Source organism: Sarcophilus harrisii, chromosome 3, assembly GCF_902635505.1.
Source record: "Sarcophilus harrisii chromosome 3, mSarHar1.11, whole genome shotgun sequence".
NCBI classification, from domain to species: domain Eukaryota; kingdom Metazoa; phylum Chordata; class Mammalia; order Dasyuromorphia; family Dasyuridae; genus Sarcophilus; species Sarcophilus harrisii.
Window position 1 is genome coordinate 393,121,736 of NC_045428.1, and position 24,602 is coordinate 393,146,337.

Here is a 24,602-nt window from a genome sequence, read left to right on the forward strand (position 1 = left end):
CTCAGTCACCATTCAGTGAAACTCAGTCCTATGGTGGATATCAAAGCTGTGTGGATGGGACCTTTAGGACTCAGTCTGAAGAGGTACCATTCCAGATGGGTAATAGAGAATTTTGGTAGACAAGATTCTCAGAGTAGATTGCCAATTGGACAGTGAGAAAGAGAATCTAAGAGACCAAGGCTTGTGGGTTCTGAGCTCAAGGGTGAAGCAGCTCAAGGGTGGGGAAGGTGGTCTGGGTCTGGCCTTGGCCCCCAAGCTAGTCCCTTCAGAACTAACAGTATTAGCCATTGTTCAGGTGCTAAGACTCCTGGCAGCAGGTGCAGGCTGGAAAATGGCTCTTTTCCCATGATCTCCCAAGGTGAGGGGAAGTGTCCGAAAGGAGATAGTTCTTTAGCCCTTACTTGAAGTTTTACCCTTCCCAGCTTCTCAAACTTTCCTGTCCTTGGAAATAGGAATGGGCTTAGGGGAGGGAGTAGAAATATTGGGGGCGAGGATGTAGTTGAAAGCAAACACATTGGTCATCAGATCAGACCATTGCTTAGAAAGGACCCCCTCCCTTCTCCATCACACCCTTTAAGGAGCCAGATTTCAGCAGCTTGGATGAAAGAGACTCCAAATGAGGAGACCCAGATTCTAGGCTTTGTTCTGATACTAAGCATGTGCCCCTGTCTTTTCCTCTTTACAATGAGGAAATTGGACCAAATAGCTGTCATTTTCTTTCTAGCTCTAGTGGTTTATGAGTATGAGATGTGTGTTTCATTTGTCTCTAGTTCCGATTTATTGAGAGTTGAGTAAGCTTTCTTCTATGACTTTTGGCCAGATATTTAGTTGTTACTGATGTTACTGAAGTGTATCTTGAAATGAATAGTAGTAAATCATATCAAAATATAATTCCATTTTATTATGAACTTGAATTTGATGGACAAATGACATTTTTTTCATTTTTTCAATATATTTTAAAGTTTCCTATATTATAATGCAAACTTTTCCAACACAGAATCATTTAGTATAATCAAACAAGTATGTATGATTTGTGCTTCCATTGATGTGGATCCGTGCACATCAAGGTTCCTGTCTGTCCTCGGCACTTAGTCATTTACTGATCATTTCCTCTAATCAGGTCAATGGGCTAAATGGTCAAGAAACAGGCTAGGAGACCACAATCCACAACATGTAGTGGGCTCTGAACAAATGTTTTAGTATTACACTGGAATGAAAGGACAGGACTAGCAGCCTGGCAAAGTGGAAAGCTCTGGCTCTAAAATGAGGTGACCTGAGTTCAAATCCTGTCTCTGCCAATCTGATAGGTATCTCAGGCATATTTTCAATTGTACTTCTCTAATCAGTAGTGATTTAGAGCATTTTTATATGTCTAGAGATAGCTTGATTTCTTCATCTGAAAATTGCCTGATTATATCCTTTGACTATCATTTGGGGAATAGCTATTCTTTTTATAACTTTGACTCTGATCTTCATATCTTTGATAAATGTGGCCTTGATTTATCACATACACTTTGCTGTAAAAATTGTTTCCCAGCTTTCTGCTTTACTTTTAATTTTTGTTGCATTAGTTTTGTTTGTTGAAAAACTTTAATTCAATGTGATCAAAACTATTTAAAAAAAAAATCATTCCATCTAGTAATGCTCTCTATCTCTTCTTTGGTCATAAATTCTTCTCTTCTCCATAATCTGACAAGTAACCTATTTGTTGCTCTCTTAATTTGCTTATAGTAACACCCTTTATGTTTAAAGCACATATCCATTTTGAACTTATCTTGGTATATGGCCTAAAATGTTGATATATACTTAGTTTTTGTCATCCTTTTTCCTGGTTTTCCCATATCCATTGTTCTATAAGATTTACAAAGCTATTTCCTGCAAACAGATTTTTAAGGTAGGTAGTTTTAGCATTGCTGTCCCTTTTTTAAAGGTTAGGACACAAGTGTTCAGCATTGTAAAAGCATTTGCCTACGGATATATAGCTAGAGTAAGAGCTAAGATTCAAAACCAGGTATTCAGACTCCAAATACTGTTTGTTTAACAAAAATTAGGTAATTATAAGAAGCATCCCCGCTTGTGGTATTTAAAGGTCATGAGAAATAGTGAAAGTATTCAGAAGCTTTCTCACTGTTGACAGGGTATCAGCTCCACAGCAGAATTCAATTAAGGTATACTATTTTGATTTTGTTTCTAACATGTACATGTACATAGACAGTATTTTGGTCACTCCAGGTAATTAGGCTGTTTTTTCTAACTCTTTAGTCATTGATACCTCAAAACTGGTATTAATATGTTGAAGTTTAGGCATTAAGAGGGTCAGTCTTTCCTGTTTAGAAATGGCAAAGTTAAATAAAAAGATAATCCCAAGCTCCCTCACCTTTTGTTTCTTTTGTACTCAGAAATAGTTGTATGATTTCTCTAGAGGGCTAAAAAAAAGTCTATACAAATTGAGTCATTGGATACTTTCACCTCTTCTAGCTTAAGAATAACCCTTGCTGTATCTCATTTCTGCATCTCCCTGAGCCTCTTTGGGAGAGGTTGGGATAGATGATTTTAAAGGTCTTCTTCTGTCTCAAAAGCTGTGATTCTAGAACATTGCATTCATTAAATGGATATGTTTTCTTTTAATATGTATTTCTGATTCATCCAATTCTGTGCAATATTAACATATGTACTACAGGCAATTCTATGATAAATTCTGTTAGAAACATCATTTGGGTGTGTAAGAAGATAATGAGCTACATTTAAAACATCCTTCAGAGGCCAGCTTTAGATGGGGACCTATTGGTTAATGCATTATTCAGCCTAATTAAGTCAACCTTTTCCCCTGCCTTTCAGGACTTACCCTCACTTTTAAAAATTTTACATGATTTTGAAAGATTTTGTTATGAAAAAGCATACTCCTTCAACAGCTTAATTTCAATTGCAACATTTTATCTGCAGGAATGGTTTGCCGTGTATGTGGAGCTGAATCAGCAGATTGCAGCACTTCTCAATGCTGGGGATGAAGAGGATCTTGTTGAATTGAAATCCCTACAACAGCAGCTCAGTGATGTTTGTTATCGCCAGGCTAGTCAGCTGGAATTCAGGCAAAATCTGTTACAAGCAGCTCTTGAATTTCATGGTGTTGCTCAAGATGTAAGTCTTTTCATGGATGTTCATCCTGAAACACCTTACATGCAGGCGTACATGTAATTTATACCGGTGTCCATGCCTGCTGTTTTCCCTTTCATTCTTACACATGCCATAATATCCAAGTGATGACCATGGACCAAGGTCTCTTGGGTGGGGGAGAAGGAGATTGTTTTATATGTGTCCTGCATGCCTGCAAGATTTTTAAAATGTTCTAGAAAGTATAGATCTCAACACAAAAGATATATTTCATCATGACTGTGTTATGTTTATGTTCTAATATAATATAAATTGAAGTCTGAGCCTCAGTAACTTTTTACCTACTGCTGACCTGGAAATACCAATATGTCTTCCTAGTGCATGCATCTATGTATTCTGTGTTTGGGGTAATGTGCTCTAATTGCTCTTACTTGTCTTTTAATTGCTTAGTCACTGCAAGTGCAGTTATAATAACAGCATTAGATATATACACCTCATTAATCATTAAACATATTAGATGCTGATTACATCAGGGTTATCTCTTTGCTGTCCCTCTGCTTTAGTTGTCTCAGCAGTTGGATGGCTTATTAGGGATGTTGTGCGTAGATGTAGCACCAGCTGATGGAGCATCGATTCAGCAAACTTTAAAACTGCTTGAAGAGAAGCTGAAAAGTGTTGGTAAGCAGATTTAAAAAATGCTGAAACATAAGTTTCCTTTTTTATATATATATATATATTGCCATGCTTAGACAGTAAATCAACTTATACTGACTGAATTGCTTCATGGGAACACATTAGGAAAAATGGGGCAAAATAATTTTGTTCCCTGGAGGGAATTGTGGTTTGTGCTGACAATTGGTTTTTCCTTGGTGCTCAATCATTTTTGCCTTCACTGAGTCTGTCATCTCCTTGCTTGCCCTTCTGTATCTACAGGTGCTACTTCTAGCATGTATTATGAACTAGTTTTCTGTAGTGTGTGTACAAACTGTATTTGGATGTGAAATGCTTTGTGGTAAATCTGTTTAAACAGTAATGTGTTTTATAAATGAATTTTTGTGTTACTATATTCTAACCTTGTAATAGTTCGCTTGGTTCTCTGCTTTTATTTCTTTCCCAAGACTATGAAAGAATGCACAGGTAACATTTACTTTTTTAAAAAAGGGGTTTAGTGTAATTCACTGAAGTTTTTTGTCATTCTATAATGGTGCTTGCTTAAATTACCTCTTATAGGAAATCTCAACTTCCATCGCAGCCTTATATAGGCTCCAAAGGTTCTAGATAATGGACATTAGAGAAGGAAAGTAGTGGGGAGGGGTGATAAGAGTGAAAAGTAATTGACAATTCATCAAACTAAATTAATTTATTATTTGAAAGGACTCAAAACATTGCTTTAAAAATTACTTCTTATGCATACAAATCAGATTGTAGACTTCATATCTTAGCGTGTAGTGAACTTAACACATTTAGAACATAATAGGCTAAATAATGTTTAAAAATTTTTAGAATCACCATTGAGCTTTTGTCTTTCTTGAAAATAATCCTACATATTTATTTTTACAAATGTATGTATACTATATGTATACTGTATATATGTATATGTATACTACATATGTATACTATAATTAATAAAAATTATTCCCTAAAATTTTAATCAGGGCAATATCAACACTCATCTATCATCACAGAATATATCATTGTATTATTGATTTTCTTGTAAAATTATAAAATATACATGTGATGCATAAGTATTAGATGAAAATTGGTTTTATATATATTATCAAATTGAATATAAACATTTGGTTTTTAATAAAAAAATGGTCATAGAAATAGGGATGTGTTTGTTTGTAGTTCCAAAAAGTTCACTATCATTAATATCTTTTTTAAAAATTTAAATGCCATTTTCCTAGGAATGTGGAAACCAAAATAAGATTTAGATATACTATACCTCCACTTCTTATTATCTTTACCTTACACTAAAACTCAGCTCAACTACTCTCTTTCCTCACTCCCTAGCTGCAAGCATTCTCCCACAATGCCTTGTATTTTCTTTGCATATTATTATATGTGTACTTATGTGCACATCAATCAGCAAGCATTTATTAAACACCTACTCTTTATCTGCTACTATATAAGGTATTGAGGGTACAAAGGTGAAAATGAAGCAGAAGCTGCTCACGTTTTCTGTCAGGAGCAATGGCATTTGTACATATAAATATAAATAAAAAATAAATAACTGGGGTATTACGGAGGGAGGAATCAATGAGGAAAAACTGGGTTGGAGCCAGTTTTAAATGACCTTTTACATGACACACAAGAGTTATTTGTATTTTTTCCTAGTGGATGGCCCTTGGAATCTGTTGAGCAGAAGAGTGACAGGGTCATCCTTCTACTTTGGCAAAAATATCTTGGCAATCCACATGAAGGTTGGATTGGAGACAAGTAAATTGAGATAGGGAGAACTATTAGGAAGCTATAGGAATAGTCCATTATGGATGTGAAAGGAAACTCAATCCAGGCTGGTGATTTTGTAAATAAAGAGAATGAAATAAACATGAGAGATGTTGTGGAAGTAGAAGCAACAATATTTGGCAATTAAAGTTGTGAGTGAGGGCTAGTAAGGAGCCTGGAATGATGCTGAAAATGTGAATTTGGATGACATGAGCAATGGTGCTACATTGGTGCCTTTCACAGAAATAAGGAAATTAGAAAATGAATGGGAAATTTTGACAGGAAAATATTGATTTGGGCTTATTTGGACATTTTGTTTTGAGATATCCAATTTAAATTGTCTAGCAGGCAAATGATGATACAAGACTGGATGCCCAAATCTCAGCATCATGGGCATAGAGGATGTTGTTTGAAACCATGGAACCTGATAAGGTCTTTGGAGCTTTGCAAGGTATTCCCGTTTAGGGGACAGAAACTTAATTATGATGCAGAAGAAGAAACTGACAAGGATAGAGACAGCAGAGTAACCTAAGAGAACAGCATCCCAAAGTCCAGAGAATAGAATGTCAAGAAGAGAGGGTAATTAGTAATGTCAGGTGCTACAGGAAAATTTTTTCAAAAGTTGAGGATTGAGAGGAAAGAAAACTATTTGAGAAAAAGCACTGTTATTTCTCTGCAACAGAGATTGAAGGCAGGAACTGCTTTATTTTTGTCTTTGTATTCTCAGTGCTTTTTACAAGGCAAAGCACAAAGGCCCTTAATAAATATTTACTGACTGAAAATGTAACATGTATGTTCTAATTTGTACATTTACACAAAAAAGAGTAACATGATGTTTTATTTCAAGTCAGCAAAACATCTACTATATGTGTGACACTATTGGGAACAAAAGTTACACAGACGAAATTAAAAATTCCCTAAAGTTTATGCTTATATCATAAATGTTCATTTACTTAATAGAAATTGTTGTCACTCCTTTTTATACTTATTTCAAAAATATGTTGACATAATTTTATGCTCATAGTTTTAATCTACCAAATCCATTTTTTAAAAAAAGGTATCCAAGCATGCTGAGTTACTGGGAAAATTCATTATCATATCTCTAACTTTTATACCATTCCTATAAAAGACAAAAACCCCAAAATTTTCTATTTGTGATGTCATAAGTTGCTCTACTTTTAAACACTGGCAGCTTTACGGTAGTTTTAAAGTTTTTAATATTTTTCCAATTGGAGTAATTATATGCTTACCCAGAAAGAACTTCAATTAAGAAAAACTTATTAACCCAAGTAGAAATTTTTTCTATTTGGCATAAAGAAAATTCATTTATTTTGAACTATATCCAAAGGATAAGGAATATTTTTATATTTTTTTATTTTTATTATTTTTATTTTTAAATGCATTTCCCCACCATGAATTCCAAGGACAGCATTACTTAATTAGCAGCATGTAATTTTAGTGAATCCATTTCATAAATGCAAAGATTTTAAATAACTTTTTTTCATGAAACGCTTCTTGATAAAATAATTTTGTTTTATTGTAGATGTGGGATTGCAAGGTTTGCGTGAAAAGGGTCAAGGTCTTTTGGATCAGATCTCTAATCAAGCATCCTGGGCCTATGGGAAAGATGTAACCATAGAAAACAAAGAAAATGTGGACCACATACAAGGAGTGATGGAAGATATGCAACTTAGAAAACAAAGGCAAATGTTTATTTTATCATAAAAAAATTTCATACATAGATATATACAAAATGAATCCCATCTAATATTTTAATAATTTTAAGAAACTAGATATTAGATAATTAATTACATAACAGAAATAATAACAATTGGACTAATGTTTCGATGGGGTTTTGTGACTGCTTTGGAATCAACTTTATTATGAAATTATATTCGCTAGTGTGATGTTTTATAGGATATACTTGTATATATAAAGTTTTATGATTAGTATTTGATAGTTCTCTTGTTATAAATGTTCTGAAATATTGATTTACCTTGTAAGTTCTTTGGCTAAAAAAATTCGGTAATGTAAAAAGTAGCATTAAATTAGGGATGCAAAACATGGTTCATTTCATTTTTATCTAGAAAGGAAAATTATTTAGAGAGAAAGATGTGTAAACTATTTTGAAATACATTAAAATCTAAAATTTTGTTCTGATTTTTATTATATTAGAAAGTAAATGTTTAAGTAAATTATGCAAGTGAACTCTGATATGTTCTCTTCTCATGTCTAACCATGGGATAGAGGTTACTTTGAGTTCTCAAAGAAAGACTAGAAGCTCTGGTTAATCATAGGAAGTTCTTTATACTATTGTACTTTGTGGAGATTTCTCTTTTAGTACACATTTCATTTAATCTACCTTTTTCCCCTAATGCTTTGGGCTTAATTCTTGTTATATTTGGTATGTTTTGCGCTTGAAATAAAACCAGGCACTGATTCCTAAATTTTTATCTATTAGTCTTAAATCTTCAAATACAGATAATTTAGTAATTTCATGACACCATAGGAAGAGGGTTATTATGTGTGAATATGAATTGCATATGCCAAGTGATTTAATTATAATATTTGTTGAAATAAATCAGAAATGTACTTTGTTTAATTTCTTTAGGTGTGAAGACATGGTTGATGTTCGAAGGCTGAAGATGCTTCAAATGGTTCAGTTGTTTAAATGTGAAGAAGATGCTGCCCAGGTAAAAGTCAGCCTTGTTTCTGGTTGTACAGATGTACACATCTGTGTGTATGTGTATGTGTGAAGATCTTCTTTTATTATTATATCTTTTTTTAGTTTTCAACATTTAAGATTTTGATTTTCATTTTTGCCTCCTCCTTCCTTCCCTCTTCTTTACCTCATCTCCTAAGGCAGCAAGCTATCTGATATAGGTTATATGTGTACAATTACATTAAACATATTTCACATTAATCATATTGTGAAAGAAGAATCAGAACAAAAAAAGAAATGCCATGAGAAAGAAAAAAGAAGCACAAAAATAATGAAGATAATATACCTTGATCTGCATTCAGACTCCATGTCTGAATGGGTGTGGATAGCATTTTGCATCACGAGTCTTTTGGAATTGTCTTAGAACATTGTATTACTGAGAAGAACTAAGTAGGATCAACCATCTTATAATATGGTCTATATAGGCATATTTAGTAATCAAATCCTCAAACGGATCTTTCATCTTATTGATTCAAATATTTCCTCTATCATTGAACTATATATATATATATATATATATATATACACACACACACACGTACATTCATTCATTTATTTATTCATCATTCATTCATTCATTTATTTATTTGTTCATTCATTCATTTATTTATTTTTGCTGGGGCAATTGGGGTTAAGTGACTTGCCCTGACTCACACAGCTTAGGCAGTGTTAAGTGTCTGAGGCCAGATTTGAACTCAGGTTCTCCTGACTTCAGGGCTCGTGCTCTATCCACTGTGCAAACTAGCCACCCCATTGTAATTTATTAAAGTCTGTTAATACTGGGTGATTTCTTTTAAATACTATCCCCAGAGGACATAAACAGATACACACACACACACACACACACACACATATAATCTGAAAAACTAATGGGCATATAGTTTTATTTTATGACCTTGTGTAGATAGGAAAAAGTACAGACAAAAATGTTTTAAGAAAAACCTGTGACTGTTATACACATAAGTGACTATTATACATACCCAAATCAACTATATAGAACATATGAAAAAAAATGCTATCTGCATCCAGAGAAACAGCTGATAAACAGAAGTTTGTATAGAATGGTTTTACATATATATACACAGATGTATCTTGTGATAGCCATTTCTTGGGTGGGAGGAGGGAAAAGGGAAGGAAAAAAAGGGGGGGGAAGTTACCTAATAACTTTATATATATTTAAAAGGAATAGCAAATTGTGTAAAGTAGATCTACAATTTCATGTGTAATCATGTCTTTTTTTCTATTTTACAATATTAGGGAAGTGCTTGATTTATTTCTTAAGTTCAGAATAAAAGAAAGATCCACTTAAACATTTTAAGAAATAATAACTTTGTTTACTCTCAAATAAGTACTATTTAATTCTGCAGTCAAGTGTCTTAGTGAGGTTAACTTTCTGAATATAATGAAAACCTGTTTTTATTATTAAGAACTTGTCTTTTTATATAGCTATCATTGTTGACATATATCAGAGTAATTTCTCATTGTAAAGTCTGATTTGGAAGACTTCTTGATTTGTCAAGAAATAAATAATGTTATATTCCAAATAAGCAAGTAGAAATCATTGTCTATATGGCCAGATGGAACAATGGATAGGTCACTGGACTTGGAAGTCAGAAAGACCTGAGTTCAAATCTTGCTCAGACACATTGTGGCTCTGTTCCCCTGGTCAAGTCATTGACAATTCTTAAGCTTTGTTTTCTGTAAAATGGGGATTATAATGGCACCTAATTCCCAGCTGAATTTTTTCCTATGAGTTTTTACTTGGTGTAAGAATTTGTGCATTTATATATACAACAAAAAGTTCTTTTAATATAACAACAAATCTATATTTTAAAGAGCACTTCTTTTAATTCTCAGTATTTATTTAATTGTTAACAGTTGTGACTAGGCTGTTGATTCTTATAGATTGCTTACCAAAAAAATTAATTCCCTTCTACACTCACCCAAGTCTTGTTTTTGGTGCCTATTTTATGGATGGTTATACTGAGTATATGTTGACAATCTTTACCTTATAGAAGATAACAAGATAATATATTATGCAGTAAATCTAATGTTATTGTTATTTGCTTTTATTTAGGCAGTAGAATGGCTAAGTGAACTCTTGGATGCTCTGCTTAAAACTCACATCAGACTGGGAGATGATGCTCAGGAAACCAAAGTTTTATTGGAAAAGCATAGAAAATTTGTTGATGTTGCACAGGTGCAGAACTGATTCTCTTCCTTTTCTACAAGCTCAGTGTTTGAATAGCTTTCTGCATGATTATAATGTAACTTAACCCTTCCAGGTCCAAGAAGGTTAGTTGTATTATTCCAGAAATATTCCAGAATTATTGCTGAAATAAAATGTCAACTGATTCATCAAAACTATCCTGCTAAGTTTATTACAGGTGTGATTCATATGTACATAGATAGGACTGCATATCATTCAGTTCTCTTGATCAGTTTATTTGTAATAATTATTCATTTTTATAGTGAGATTTAGCTTTTATACTACTTATACCAATATAGAGCTTTTTGTTTGAAAATGAAAAAGATAAAACAGAATTAGGGGATGGGTCTGTTTTAAATAATTAGAATTCCAATCAAGAAATAAACAATGTATTGATTCTCCTAATTATTCATACAAATGGTTTGTGATAATGGATTTGATTAGGTAAGTTTAGTTGTGTTTTGTGCCATAATACTGTCTAAATTTAGACATCTATTTAAAGTTACTACTTTACAACTTGATTTTTGTTTTTTTCTTTCTAGAGCACTTATGACTATGGGAGGCAACTACTACAGGCTACAGTTGTCTTGTGCCAGTCTTTGCGATGTACTTCTCGATCATCTGGTGATACACTTCCCAGGCTGAACAGAGTATGGAAGCAATTTACAATAGCATCTGAAGAAAGAGTACATAGGCTGGAGATGGCTATTGCATTTCATTCAAATGCTGAAAAGGTTGGATTATCTTTTTCTGCTGTATTCTTATTAATGAGAGTTCTCTTTGATATAATAATCAAATATATGTAAAAATTATGATAAATAAATATAGAGTCATAAGTAGATTCATTCTAATATTTATCCTTCTGGGAATACTGAAGTATTCTTCAGTATTCTTAATGATATATATCACATTTGTTTCTTTTGTCCTCCTCCAGTAAACAGTCTCAGTATTAAAAGGGGATGTCAGGAGGTTATCTAGCTTGGCTAAATCACTTTGAAACTTTTTAAAGGTGTAACTGATGGGACTTCAAATCTTAGAAGAATACTTCTCATATGCAAATTAAAACAGAAAAAAAGGATTGTGGGTGAAACTAGACATTTATTGCATGTACTTACTTTTTTAAAATATACAATAAATTCTGTATGTCACTTTCAAAACTGTTTTGTTTCTGTTTCCTTCTGAACTTCCATGATATTCTGCACATTTTAAAAAGTGTTTCAATGACCTTTTAATCTAGAAGTAGGATACTACTATTCTTAATTTACCTATTTTCCAAATAAGACAAAAAAAGCTCCACCCTTGTAACAAATAAACATAGTCAAGGAAAAGAACCACACACATCTACAATGTCCAAAATGTATTGTACCTTGATTCCATCTAATTCCTCTTGAGGGAGGTGAGCAGAGTGCTTCATCTTCAGTGTTCTAGAGTTCTGGTTGGCATTGCATTAATCAGAACACTAAAGTCTTTCAAAGTTGCTTTTCTTTACGTTGTCTAAATTATTCTTTTGATTTTATTTATTTCACTTTGTGTCAGTCAGTACCAATCTTCCCAGGTTTCTCTGAAACTGTCTCTTACTTTTTCAACTTTACTGCTTCTATGGTTAATATCACTAAAATATTTACTTTCCCACATCAAAATTTCATATCTTACAGGCAATCAGTATCAAGTCTTACTGATTTTACATCCATAATTTCTCTCAAATCTATCCTTACCTTTCTGTCTCCATTCCATCATTCAAGTATAGGTTTGGTTGGTGTATAAAAGTCTTCCAACAAGCATTCCTGTTCAAATGCATGAAATACACTTTCACTGATTCTTTGTGAATCATCCTTCACATTACTGCCAGATTTATCTCCCTCAAATTTAGATGTGGTTTGGTCACTCTGCTCAAAACCCATCATTAGCATCCTTTTGTGTATAAATAGAGTAACAAATTTAGAAGTCATGGCCTAACAATTAAGCTCCTCCACTGTGGATCCCACTTAATGCCTAATTCTTCTGTTCACATTTTTTGTGTAACAGGCAACTTGTCCTGCACATGTTCCTATCTCTGCACTTGTTCACCTGCTCTTTATTCCTTTTGTCTAGAACACTACCTCTCCCTCCCAGCTTCCCCTATGTACCTTCTGATTAAGTCATCAGCCATTCTCTAAGGCCCAATTTAAATACCTCTTTCTTTGGGAATCCTTCCTAGTCATTAATTCCCTTTAACCTGCTCAGTCTTATATAAAAACTATTTTTTTCCTTAAACACTTATTGGTAAGTTATATAAGTGGCATGTAACCACTTATAACCCTTATCCTTTCCTTTATACCAATGGTTCTCAAACTTTTGTTTTCAGTATCTTTATCCTATTAAAAATTATTGAGGATCTCTCCAAACTCTCCAAAGTGGTTTTGTTTATCTGGATTATATTTATAGACATTTACCATATTGGAAATAAAAACCATTTTTGAATTTGTAGACCCTCTAAAAGGGTTTCAGAGATCCCCAGGATTCTCTAGACCATATTTTGAGAACCACTGTTTTATACCATACTATATAATCCTGTAAGGCCCTACAACATAAAAAGAAAAAGGTAGAGGAAGGGCTTTTTGTGGCAGAATAATATGAGAAATTAAGATATCTTTTCCTGTTTTGTTCGTGTTTTACTTATAAATATCAAAATTAGGTTACATAGGATTTGATGCAGTAAGAGAACCGAAAAGATAACCCAGCTCTCCTGAGTCTAATGTATCCCTTGGCAACTAATCCAGGTGTTTGCTAAGCTTCTCTGCATGCCCTTTTTGGACCAGAGCATGCCCACTCCCACACTGCCTTACCTCCCTTTTCCTTTCCTTACTCTTTTGTTTTCTAATCCCTTTTTTCTAACCTCCTATTAGCACACCACATGACAACTTTCAGCTCTCGGCACAGATGCTTAGTTTTCTCTCTTTCATCCTTCATTATGAGCACTTTAGTTTTGAACCTTTCCATAATCAACACCAGCCCTCGTTTGCTCCCTGTTACATCGTGTAAGCTGGGGCAGTCGATGCCAACTGCAAACTCATAATGAATAGCTTCTCCGGCATCTTCATTATGTGACAAAATTCAGGATCCTACATTGACCAGCCTTGGCTTATGTTCCATTGCTCACTCATGTAACACCTTTACTCCAACTAGTTCACTTTTTTCCATGCATCTATCCCTACCGTTGTGTCTTCACTAATTTTAAGAACCTGCAGTGTGCAAGAAAACTGCTGGGTACTGTGGATACAAAGATTTAAAAATAATAATCATGGTATTTGCTCTCCCAATATGAATTTCCCCATTTTTTTCCATTAATTTAAGTACTAGAATTCCTTCAGTAACTAGCTTAAGATTCATTTTTCTCCATGAATTTTTTTCTAATTAAATCCACTTCACTGTGACTTTTTACCTTTTGTTTTCCTTAAGAATTAAGTAGTCTAGGGACACTAGGTGGCTCAGTGGATAGAGCTTCAGGAAAAAAAATAAATAAATAAGTAGTCGGTTTATAATTTCATATACTTGCTCATTCATTGACTTGGCATCTATTTTATATAAATTTCTTGTCTTCTTAGATTGTAAGCACTATATCTGTCCTGTAATATGTGAAAAGTACTGTGTGTATAGTATGTAAAAAATCAAATGCTTATTCAATATAGAGACTATCATGTCAGAACTATTAGACATTAGATATATTAGACATAACATTATTACAATTTAATGTTTTTTCTTTAAAATTACTTTAAATGAAAGCTTTAAATTAAGCTCATTGCTTAAAAATTTTGCTAATCTGTTATTCCCATCAAGTATTATATATATTAGCCCCTAAATTCAAATTTATCTGTACATTTGGCTTTCTAATAATGGCAAAATAAATAGCAAAAAATTATCAAACAGGACACAGTGAAAAACACATCTTACTTAAAAGTGTAAATACAGAAGATTTCTTTGTTTCTAGGCAAAGCTGGAATTTTTGTTTATTTTAATTGTAAGAAGCTGCACTCTTCACCAGTGGTTTTTATGATCATTTTTTATTTAGTCTTTTTTTTCCCCCAGTCATGTCCATGTGACCCCTTTTTTCTTGGCAGCGATATCTGAGTGGTTTGTCATTTCCTTCTCCAGTTCATTTTATAGATGAAGAAACTGAGACGAATGGGATTAATTGACTTACTTAGGGTCACATAATTAGTAAGTGTCTGAGGCTGAATTTGAATTCTACTCCTTCCTGAATCCAGGCCTGGCATTCTATACGTTATGTCACCTAGTTGCCTTTTCTGATCAAAGTAGTTATTAATTCATGTTAATAATATATTTTGGTATTTAATAACATGCACATAATCCCTCCTCCCTTTTTTTTTTTTTTTTTTTTTTGGTAGCCCTCATCTATAATTTCATTTATAGTGGGGTTTTGCCAGTCTGTAAACTCTCTGTACCTATTCAGGTCAACTACCTATGTAGAACTTTTAATCTCAGAGAGTTCCATGGTACACAGAGCTGTTAAGTGACTAATGCATGGTCATGTAGTTATTATGTGTCCAAAATAGAAGTTGATCCAAAATCTTCTTGATACCAAGGCTAACTGATGAACCTAGAGGAACATGGTGCCTCTCATATCAACTCATGTTTACTCACACTTTATTATAAACAGAATTGAACTTTCTTCCCACAGTTGTCCAATATCCAGTTTTAAGTATGTTTGGAAAAAATAATTGGTCTTTTTTTCCAGTCTCATTTCATAAGTGAGAGCTGAGCATTTAACTTTGCTGTTTGGATTACATAAGTCAGCATTGCTTATGTAGATTGATCTTGTACAAATATGTTTGAAAATATACAAAAATGAAAAGGCATTTAATCTGTTAGAATTGCATAAAGGCATTCAAATTGCATAAGATTAGTTCCATTTTTTTATTCATGTTATCTTTTTGTTTATTACAGATTTTGCAAGAATGTCCAGAAGAGCCTGAAGCTATTAATGATGAGGAGCAATTTGATGAAATTGAAGCAGTTGGGAAATCACTTTTGGATAGATTAACTGTGCCTGTAGTTTATCCTGATGGGTATGATGCACATTCTTAAAAATCTATGTTATTTTTGTTAAGTCTTGTCATCTAATTATCAAAGGAGAAAAATATACGGTTTAAATGAGCCATGTAAATTAGCTTTGGGACACAGATTTAATTCCTAGAAGAAGGGATTCCACAACTTAAAGGAATTTTTCAGTGACTAAATAAAAAAGGGAGAAATCTAACTATTAGCAATAGTAGCATGTTCAAATAACTAATGTATGCTTACATTAAATGAATCATCTTTTGATGATCATTAAAATTAGGACTATTGAAAAGTAGGTGGCCCCAATTTAGTTTTTAAAGAAAAATTTTAGGCATCCCTTATTATTATAAATTAAATTTAATCTCAAGTATAGTTAAATCAAAAAGCATAATGACACATTTCCCTTTCCTGCTTCTCCATGAATAAAAATAAACTGTACCTTTCCCTTTATATTGCTTTAAAAATTTTATTCTCTTTTTAAATGCTTAGATTAACTTTACTTAAATTTACACATGAACACCATTCCACTTTTGATAAATGTTTCTGATTTATATTGGCAGGGTGTGTACAAAAACTAACTAGAAAATAGAGCAGTGTATAGAGCCAGGTCCAGTTCACTGTCTTCAGCTTTACATATTAATTGATCTGCTATATGTGCTATATTTCAACTTCATGTCAATCATATCCTGAATAACAGATTCTACATCCCACTTGATTTTTATGTTGTAATTAGGCTATATATTGTTGAGTAATTTTTGAGTCTCAGATAAGATGATGTATTCAAACTACTTTGCAAACCTTAAAGCACTGTATAAATGAAATCAGTAGTACTAGTTAATATATTCAACAAACACTTAAGTGAATATAATCTGATAATAGGAACGTAATGAGACTTTTAGAAACTAATAAGCAGACAAAAGCGATTTCATCTTTAAAGTATCAGAAAGTTTCTGACAAGTTCCATAGCAAATGACATTTAAAAAAAACTATATTAATAAAAATAATATTTTTGCATGCATAAGCCAAAATGTATATACTTCTATGCACAAAGAAATGGTAGAGATACACAGGTTCTCTGTTCTGTAAATCCCCTGTGGTTAGTGATAAAAACATAATATTTTAATATAAATTTGAAAGGAATTTAATCTCTAAATTTGCAAATGATACTAACCTCTTCCAGGCAATAGTGAAATGTCCAAAGGATTTGACTAAAGGAAAATCCTTTAAGACTCTGTGAGAGAGAAGTGTCAGATAATCTTCATTGTGAGCACATTTAAAGTAACAGAAGTAGAGAAAAATTGTTCAAATCATATTTAACTCTACCCCATCAATACTCTAGAATCACATAATAATAGAAAAAGTACTGGATGTGGAGTTGGAGGGTCCCAATTAAAACACTGAATTTACTGCTTACCCATCATGTAACCTGAGACAGCTCACATCAGCTCTCTTGAATTCAGTTTTCTCATCTATAGAGCAAGGACATTGGATTAGCCAGCCTTTAAGGCCCTTTCCAACTCTTAATGTGTGATCTAATAAAAGGGCTAGAAATCTTTAACTGATATGGTTCAAAAAAGTCAATAAAACACTAATCATTATCAGATAGGTTTGGTGGTTCCTTCTTTATGCTATTTTTACACAAAAACACATTTCCACAGCACCAATAATTCTATGGTCAATTTTTGATCCTTACTTCTAAAGAGAATTAAAAGCTAGAGAAGAACAATCCCCACATAATTATGAAGGTAAAAGAAAGTTGTAACCCAAGCCCATTCCCCCAGAAAATGGCTTCTATTTAAATATTTGTCATGGAGGGATTATTACCTAAACTTGTATACAATCATCAAGACACCAAGACTATCTGGGGAGAATATAGATCTTCAATCAATTAATATCTGAATACCTACAATATGCCAAGAACTTTTCTAAGTACTACAGATGAAAATAATATAAAGGAAACCATTTCCTGCCCTCAAGCAGTTCATATAATGGAGGAATTAACAAGAATATAAATGTTTACAAAATAAAGGAACTTGAGGAATGGTTAGACTGGTTTGAAAACTAAAAAGAAACAATATCACGAAAGCCCAAAGAGAAGAGAATCCAGGGAGGAAAAAAGATGGGGACTTTAAAAAGAAAAAGATTAACAGATTAAACATGTCATTGAGAATGTGACAGAGTATTACTGTAATGTAAGAAATAGAAAGAAAAAGATCAACAGATTGAACTTGTCATTGAGAATGTGACAGAGTATTATTGTAATATAAGAAATAGTAAGCTTGAAAAGATTGAGATGAATTAATGTAAAATGAAGCGAACACAATAAAAGAAATAATACACAACAGAGGTTCTTACACTTTTTTTGTTTTACAGACCCCATTGTCAGTTTAGTGAAGTCTTAAGAACCTTTCTCAGAATACTGTTTTTAAATGAACAAGAGTCTTGGATTGTAAAGTGGACCAATTATATAAAATATAATTTTGAAAATATTTTCTAAAAAAAAATCATAAACTCCAAATTAAGAACCTACACACACACACACACACACACACACACACACAGAGAATGACTATAAGAATGTGAATAGAGGGTAGCAAGATGGCACCGTAGATAGAGACCCTGAAGTCAGGAGGACCTGCATTTAAATCGTACAGTAGACATTTAATACTTAATAGCTTTGTGACCGTGGGCAAGTCACTTAACCCCAATTGTCTCTCTTCCTCCCCCCCCCCCAAAAAAAAAGAGTGTAAATAGAAATAACCACCATGACAAAATAAAACAGTGTTATATAAAGAAGATATTTGGTCCCAAAGAAAAGATGAGGAAAATTTCCTCCCATTCCAGATTACGAAAAGTTGAGGAATAACAAAGAGGAATGCAAGTAGATGAAACAGAGATCTTATGTCAGTTGGAATGAAAAAAGAAGGAAAGATATTTAATATTACCTGGAAGGAATCATAGGGTGTACTGAGGGTTCTTTTAAGGATGGGTAAAATTTGGACTTATTTGAAGGTATTTGTAAATGGATATATGCTGAAGATTAGAAGTGAGAAGGGAAAATAAAAGGGATGATGCCATTAACTGGGGCCAAAAATGAGAGTGTGGGCTCAACTTAAGGGGTTTTGGGATGAAGGGAAGAGGACAAGAGGCTCATATCAATTAACCTCAGCCTTCTCAGTAAGGTAGGAGTAGAGATTCTTATTTGATAAAGAGGATAAAGGATAAGATACAGGATAGCATGCTTAAGAAGATATGTTTTATTTTTAAAAATCCATTTGGAGAGTAAGATAGGAAATCGATTTAAAAGGATTGCCTTGTTAAATTGAGGACCCAATTAAAGTTGGATAATATGAAATAATAATGTACCCAGTTAGCATGGCTTGTGACTTGTGGTTCCATTTTCTAGCATATTAGAGTGAGCAATCCAGACCTGAGGTTAGCAAAAGATGAGCAGCATTAAGACAAGGGAGCAAAGGATCCCAGAGTGGGAAACAGTTTATTGTGGAACAGGCTAACTCTGTCATTAAGAATGGGTGGAGAAAGTTGAATTTGTGGCAAGTGTAATGGCCTGAGAAAATATTGAGTAGAAGAATTGGAGGTACTGATGAGAGGGAAGATTATTTAGAAGAGATATTGAGGAGAAATGGAACAATAATAGGTTATGGTCAGAGAGAAGTTTTAACTAGAGGAGGTGGACATTGTGGATAATGGTGAAATCTATTGTGTGACCAGTCAGATGACTTTCTTTGAAATGGAAGCTCTTTTGCTTAGCATTCAAACTGCTACAGAGAACACCACTGCAATGGCTGACTGCGTTGTTCGGATGCCAAATGTACATTTACCTAAAAGATTATTTTATGGAGAACTCACACAAGACAGGCACTCACATGGAGGCAGGAAGAAGCAAGCTCTCTCTGAGCTTTGGAATTGATTGTGAGACATGGGAGACACTGGCATAGGAACACTCAGCATTGTGAACCCATATTAAAGAAGGCACTTTAAGAAGAAGAACAAAATTTGCATAAATGCAAATTAAATCCTGAATTATTTCAGTAATTAATTAATGCAAAATAAATGGTTAATTGTAGATATCATTATATAGAAGTTTAACCATTGTCAGTCAGTTACCATAAGCAATCAAAAAGAAGGCATAAAGGTTTTCTATGTGAGAAACAGAATTGCTGTAGCTCAAGAAACATGAGATGTTCAAATTTAGAGACAACTCCAAATTTTCTCCATATTCTCCAAATGGCCATAGACTATTTGTGTCTGATCTGTGGTGGAGCTTTGTGAGTCATTTTGATCCAATCAGCGACAGACACACTATACCTTGAGGCTGACATGGTGATGTCAATTTGCTCTTCTTCGAGAATGAAAAACAACAACTAAACAACATGATGACCTTGAACTGGTTAAACAGATGATGAACCTTTAGGTCTTTTCAGCTCTACTTTTATGTCCCTTTGTTCTTAGATTCAGGAATATGTCTAATACAAGGTAATTTGTGAACAGAGAAGCACTCACTGTGGGAAGAATAGACCATAGTCATAAAGAAAGTCAGGGATTTTAAAAATAATTTCTAATGTAATGCTTCATGGTTGTAAAGTACTTTACACATACTGTCTCATTTGAGCCTTACAACAATCCTGTTAGGTAAGTGCTATTTTTCTAATTTTATGAGTAAACTGAGATTTAGAGTAGCCAAGGGTCTTACCCAGAGTCAGGTCTTCCTGATTCCAGGACCAGCATTATATTCACTTTGTCACTTAGCCCCAAAGGCAGAGATGAGTCAGAAGTGGAACCTAAATACGAGGAAAGACATCTTTGAAAATAGGCAAGTAAAAAATAGTGTGTTCAGTGTGGGGAATAGCTAGTAGTGTAGTTTAGCAGAGCCATCTTGATAAATTCCAGTATTTCCAGGAGTTCTCCTATATTATACTGCGAAGTCATTATCTTTAGTTTTATTTAGAAATAGCTCTTTTCACATGTGACTAAACTCCCTACTAAGCAGAAGCTCACAGATGAACCAGTCTTCAACATTTATTAATGCCTTTTGTGTTTTTTTAACCCTCTAGTCATTTCTCAGTAACATCTCCTCTAGAAATCTCGCTTGTTACAATGAAAAAATAGCTAAGCAAACCTAGCTATCTTAGGGACAACATCTGTGGGACTCTTAACAGGGAAAGGATTTTTTTTATCTATAAAAATTGGCTCTTCCTTCAAGTCCTGCTGTGCTGCTTTGTCCTGATGTGAAGGTAACCTTGACTTCACTGAGACTGTGCCAGTCAATCACAAGCTCTGGCCAGATCTTCTCATTACAGGAAAAACCTTGAGAATATAGTTGTGGCAGTAGGCTGGGGTCTGCTTTTCAAGAATTCCTCTTAAATATCCAGAGGCTCATCCTCAGAAGGCTTGCTCTTTAGGGATAGATTATTTGGCCATGGAAATCCAGCCCTGATCTGGGACAAGTAAGTCATTTAATATCCCTGGACCTCAGTTTCTTCCTCTGTAAAATGAGAATTAGAAATGGCTTCTCAGATCTCATGATGTGTATTCTACAGCATGATCTTATGAACTCTATAAGGCACCCAAATTTAGTCAACATATTCTTTCATACTTGACTTCATTGCAAAGGCAGAAATGGATGAGTATGGTGAGAATAATATATTTAAAAGCATGGATCAGGAAAAAGAAATGAAAAAGACTAGGGACACATGTTATGAATAATTTGGTGTTTTTTTTTTTTTGTTTTTTTTTTTAAGAATTGGTAGACATTGCACATAGGAGTGAATAAACAAACAAATGAAAAAGTATTTACTAATTGCCAAGTGGTATGCACTGTGCTGAACTCTGGGGATATAAATATAAGCAAGCAACTCTATACCTTCATATTCTAATAGGGAAAAATAACATATATAAAAAGGAATGGGGGGATAGCTGAGAAGTGAGTGACCTGGTCATCTGGTACAGGCAAGAAAGTTGACAGCTCATTTATTGCAATCTGGGATCTCAGGAGTTAGGAGTATAAGGGCCAGACAGAGGAGGAAGACTAGAATATAAACACTTTGAATCATTGTTGTTTTCAATCAAACCAAAAACTTATCAAGAGCAAAGAACAAAATTTGCATAAATGCAAATTAAATCCTGAATTATTTCAGTAATTAATTAATGCAAAATAAATGGTTAATTGTAGATATCATTATATAGAAGTTTAACCATTGTCAGTCAGTTACCATAAGCAGTCAAAAATAATGTGAAAAATGTCTTAGTCTACTAATGGTTGCCAAGTAGAGATGGTGGCCAGAGGCAATAGCACTTTAGAATATAACCTTATTTGGAAAACCTTACAAAGACAGCTAATGGACAATTATGGTATCAACTCTTAAGACAAGGAAAGTACCAAAGGATAAAAATTAATTTAAACCAAACTTGGCAAGAGTTTCATTTAGCAAAGTCAAAAAGAGAACATTTAAGGATGATAGTGGAAAGAGACCAACAAACATAGGAAAAATGGAAAATATCTGCAAAGATTATTATAATAAGCTTCTGAATGTCAAGGACAATAAAGCCACCACACTTGGTCTCCAACATCATGCTGTGTAATTATCCCCCCACATTCTAAAGAGCCAATCCTTACAAGAAAGAACTTAAAAACAAACAAACTTAGTCTCTCTCTTTATCTGTCATACCACTTGCCATTATTTAAGTAAGTGGTAAATGAGAATATTTCTACTGGCATTTTTCCCAAAATAATAAATATAATAAGAATCTTAGTCTTCCCTCCAATATTTTGAGCCAATATTTTATTCTTTTTTGAATTTTTGTTGTGAATTTCTGTCTACTATCCTTGATGATAAATTCCCTAAAGGCATTAAGTTGTTATATTCATTCATTCATTCATTCATTCATTCATTCGTTTTTGCTGAGGCAGTTGGGGTTAAGTGACTTGCCCAGGGTCACACAGCTAGTGTGTTGAGATAAATTTTATTTTATTTTCCATGTCCCAGGCAAAATCCCAACATTGAATAAATGGTTAAATAATTTATTATAGCTTGATATGTGTAAAATACTATTCTAAAGGCAGAGGATACAAATAGAAAAGCAACACTACCCCTACTCTCGAGTTGCTCATCTTCTTTTAGGGAAGAGGGGAAATTTACCTGATAGGAAATGTAGTTATGTCATTTACATTTAAACCAAAAGAAAACGAGCAGGGTGCTGTTATTTGAGTGTACCCTTAAGATCTATATGGAAAAACTAGTCTATTTTTAGATAGAAATTTGGCTTCAAATCTAGAATGTCTCCATTGGTTTCTAATGTATTTTGTTCATTTACTGAATGATCACATTTATACATGTTTTTATGGTAAAATAAAAATACATATTAATCCAAGTGAAATTGTTTAAATATGTGATTGTTTTATTTTTTAGAACAGAACAGTATTTTGGAAGTCCAAGTGACATGGCTTCTACAGCAGAACATATCAGAGAAAGGATGAAACTTGTTAATCTGAAAAGACAGCAGCTGAGACACCCAGAAGCTACTATTACAGAAAGCTAATAGAGATCACCTGACGACAAGGATTCAGTTTTGTAACCCAGCATGTTGTCTGCATACTTCAGCATTTGACATAATTCATTAAATGCATTTCACAGCCAATATAAGCCTCATTTTTCCTAGTAGACATTGTTCTCTACCTGTTCTCTACACTACATCTACCAAGGCACAATTATTTAACATACTATGAAACCATAGACTCCCAAATATTTTATGAGAAGGAACTACAAACGTTGCACTGAAAACTTGTTCCAGAGCTTTATTTGACCTGTCAGTTGCTAAAAGAGCAGCTGATTTAAGCTTTGAATGGTGCTAATAAAAGTTTAAAAGTTCCACATCAAAAGTAGTTGCTCTCTTTCCCCAGGTGATGTAGTAAATTTAGACTGTAGGTAAATTGTTATTTGTAGACAGTGGTATTCTCATAATTTCACTTTATAATTCTTCAAAATTGATTATTTTTATTGTGCCAATATACAGCCAATCTATAAGATCTTTGATATATCAGTCATTAAGAAGACATTTTTCCTATTTGTATTGATAATGTATTAAAAGCTGTTTGTGCTTAATAAAAGGCATCTTTTAAAAATTTTATTTAATTCGGTTGCTATATTCTATTTCCAAATGTGAGTGCCTTATTTGAAGGGGCATTCTTAAAGTTGATAGACTTTTTTGATTTAACCTGTTTATAGTATTGTTATTTGCATGTATTTTAGCCAAGAAAAACTTATATGTAAGCATGTACATAATAAAGAAGCATGTTTTATGATGAAAATAATTGTGAAAAACAAGCCTCCACTTTTACATCTTTAAGAAATTGTTATGAATGGAATACTCATAATTTTATTATAAAATGTCATTGGTCTCCTTTCAAAGAGAGAGTTCCTAAAATAATGTTTTTATTTTTTTCTTTTCCAAATTAAAAAAAAGTCCAAATCACTGACTCTTATTTACTCCTATTGAAAATATGTATTCTTAAAAAATAATTGCTTCAGTAGAGCATATCAGTATTTATCCTTTACTTATACTCAAATTGCTAATAAATTGTGATTTCTCATAATAGCTGAGACAGGACAATTTCTTAAAATAGTCTGGTAATCAAAACATTCTTTTCATGCCTCCTTACTGTAAAATTTATATTCCAATAAAGTTTATAATAATGGGTTAGTGCTTTTAAGGTCATAATTAATTCTAACTGGAACAAGGCTTGTGTAATTTAATTTTTTGGTTAATTTGGAACTGAAAATATAAAATAAACTGTTTGGAACTGGAATGGACCCCAGCGCAGGGTCTTTGTTAGTTTCTGCATGGGCAGCTAGCTAATTAAAGGGGGATGATGCGACCCACTTAACCAGGTATAGGAAGTTTGGGTTGTGCTGAATGTTTCAAGGTCTGAGGCTCCAGCAGGAGCTTGTTAGTTTCAACCCATAATTGTAGGGGGCTGTCTCTCTTGGGAGGAGACAACTCTTGTCTCACAGATATCAGGCAAACTCCTCTGAC

General features: G+C 33.4%; 1 protein-coding gene across 4 annotated transcripts in view; it reads left to right on the forward strand.

Moving 5' to 3' along the window:
• The window catches only part of SESTD1 (SEC14 and spectrin domain containing 1), a 111,994-nt gene extending 87,725 nt beyond the window's left edge, over nucleotides 1–24,269 (forward strand). For all 4 annotated transcript variants that reach the window (XM_031960384.1, XM_031960383.1, XM_031960386.1 and 1 more), the window contains 8 exons: nucleotides 2,944–3,138; nucleotides 3,675–3,789; nucleotides 7,103–7,262; nucleotides 8,171–8,252; nucleotides 10,359–10,481; nucleotides 11,033–11,224; nucleotides 15,435–15,556; nucleotides 22,979–24,269. In XM_031960384.1, the coding sequence (XP_031816244.1) occupies nucleotides 2,944–3,138; nucleotides 3,675–3,789; nucleotides 7,103–7,262; nucleotides 8,171–8,252; nucleotides 10,359–10,481; nucleotides 11,033–11,224; nucleotides 15,435–15,556; nucleotides 22,979–23,108 (1,119 nt within the window). In that variant the 3' untranslated portion in view covers nucleotides 23,109–24,269. The remainder of the gene's footprint in view (nucleotides 1–2,943; nucleotides 3,139–3,674; nucleotides 3,790–7,102; nucleotides 7,263–8,170; nucleotides 8,253–10,358; nucleotides 10,482–11,032; nucleotides 11,225–15,434; nucleotides 15,557–22,978) is intronic.
• The last annotated feature ends 333 nt before the right edge of the window (nucleotides 24,270–24,602 follow it).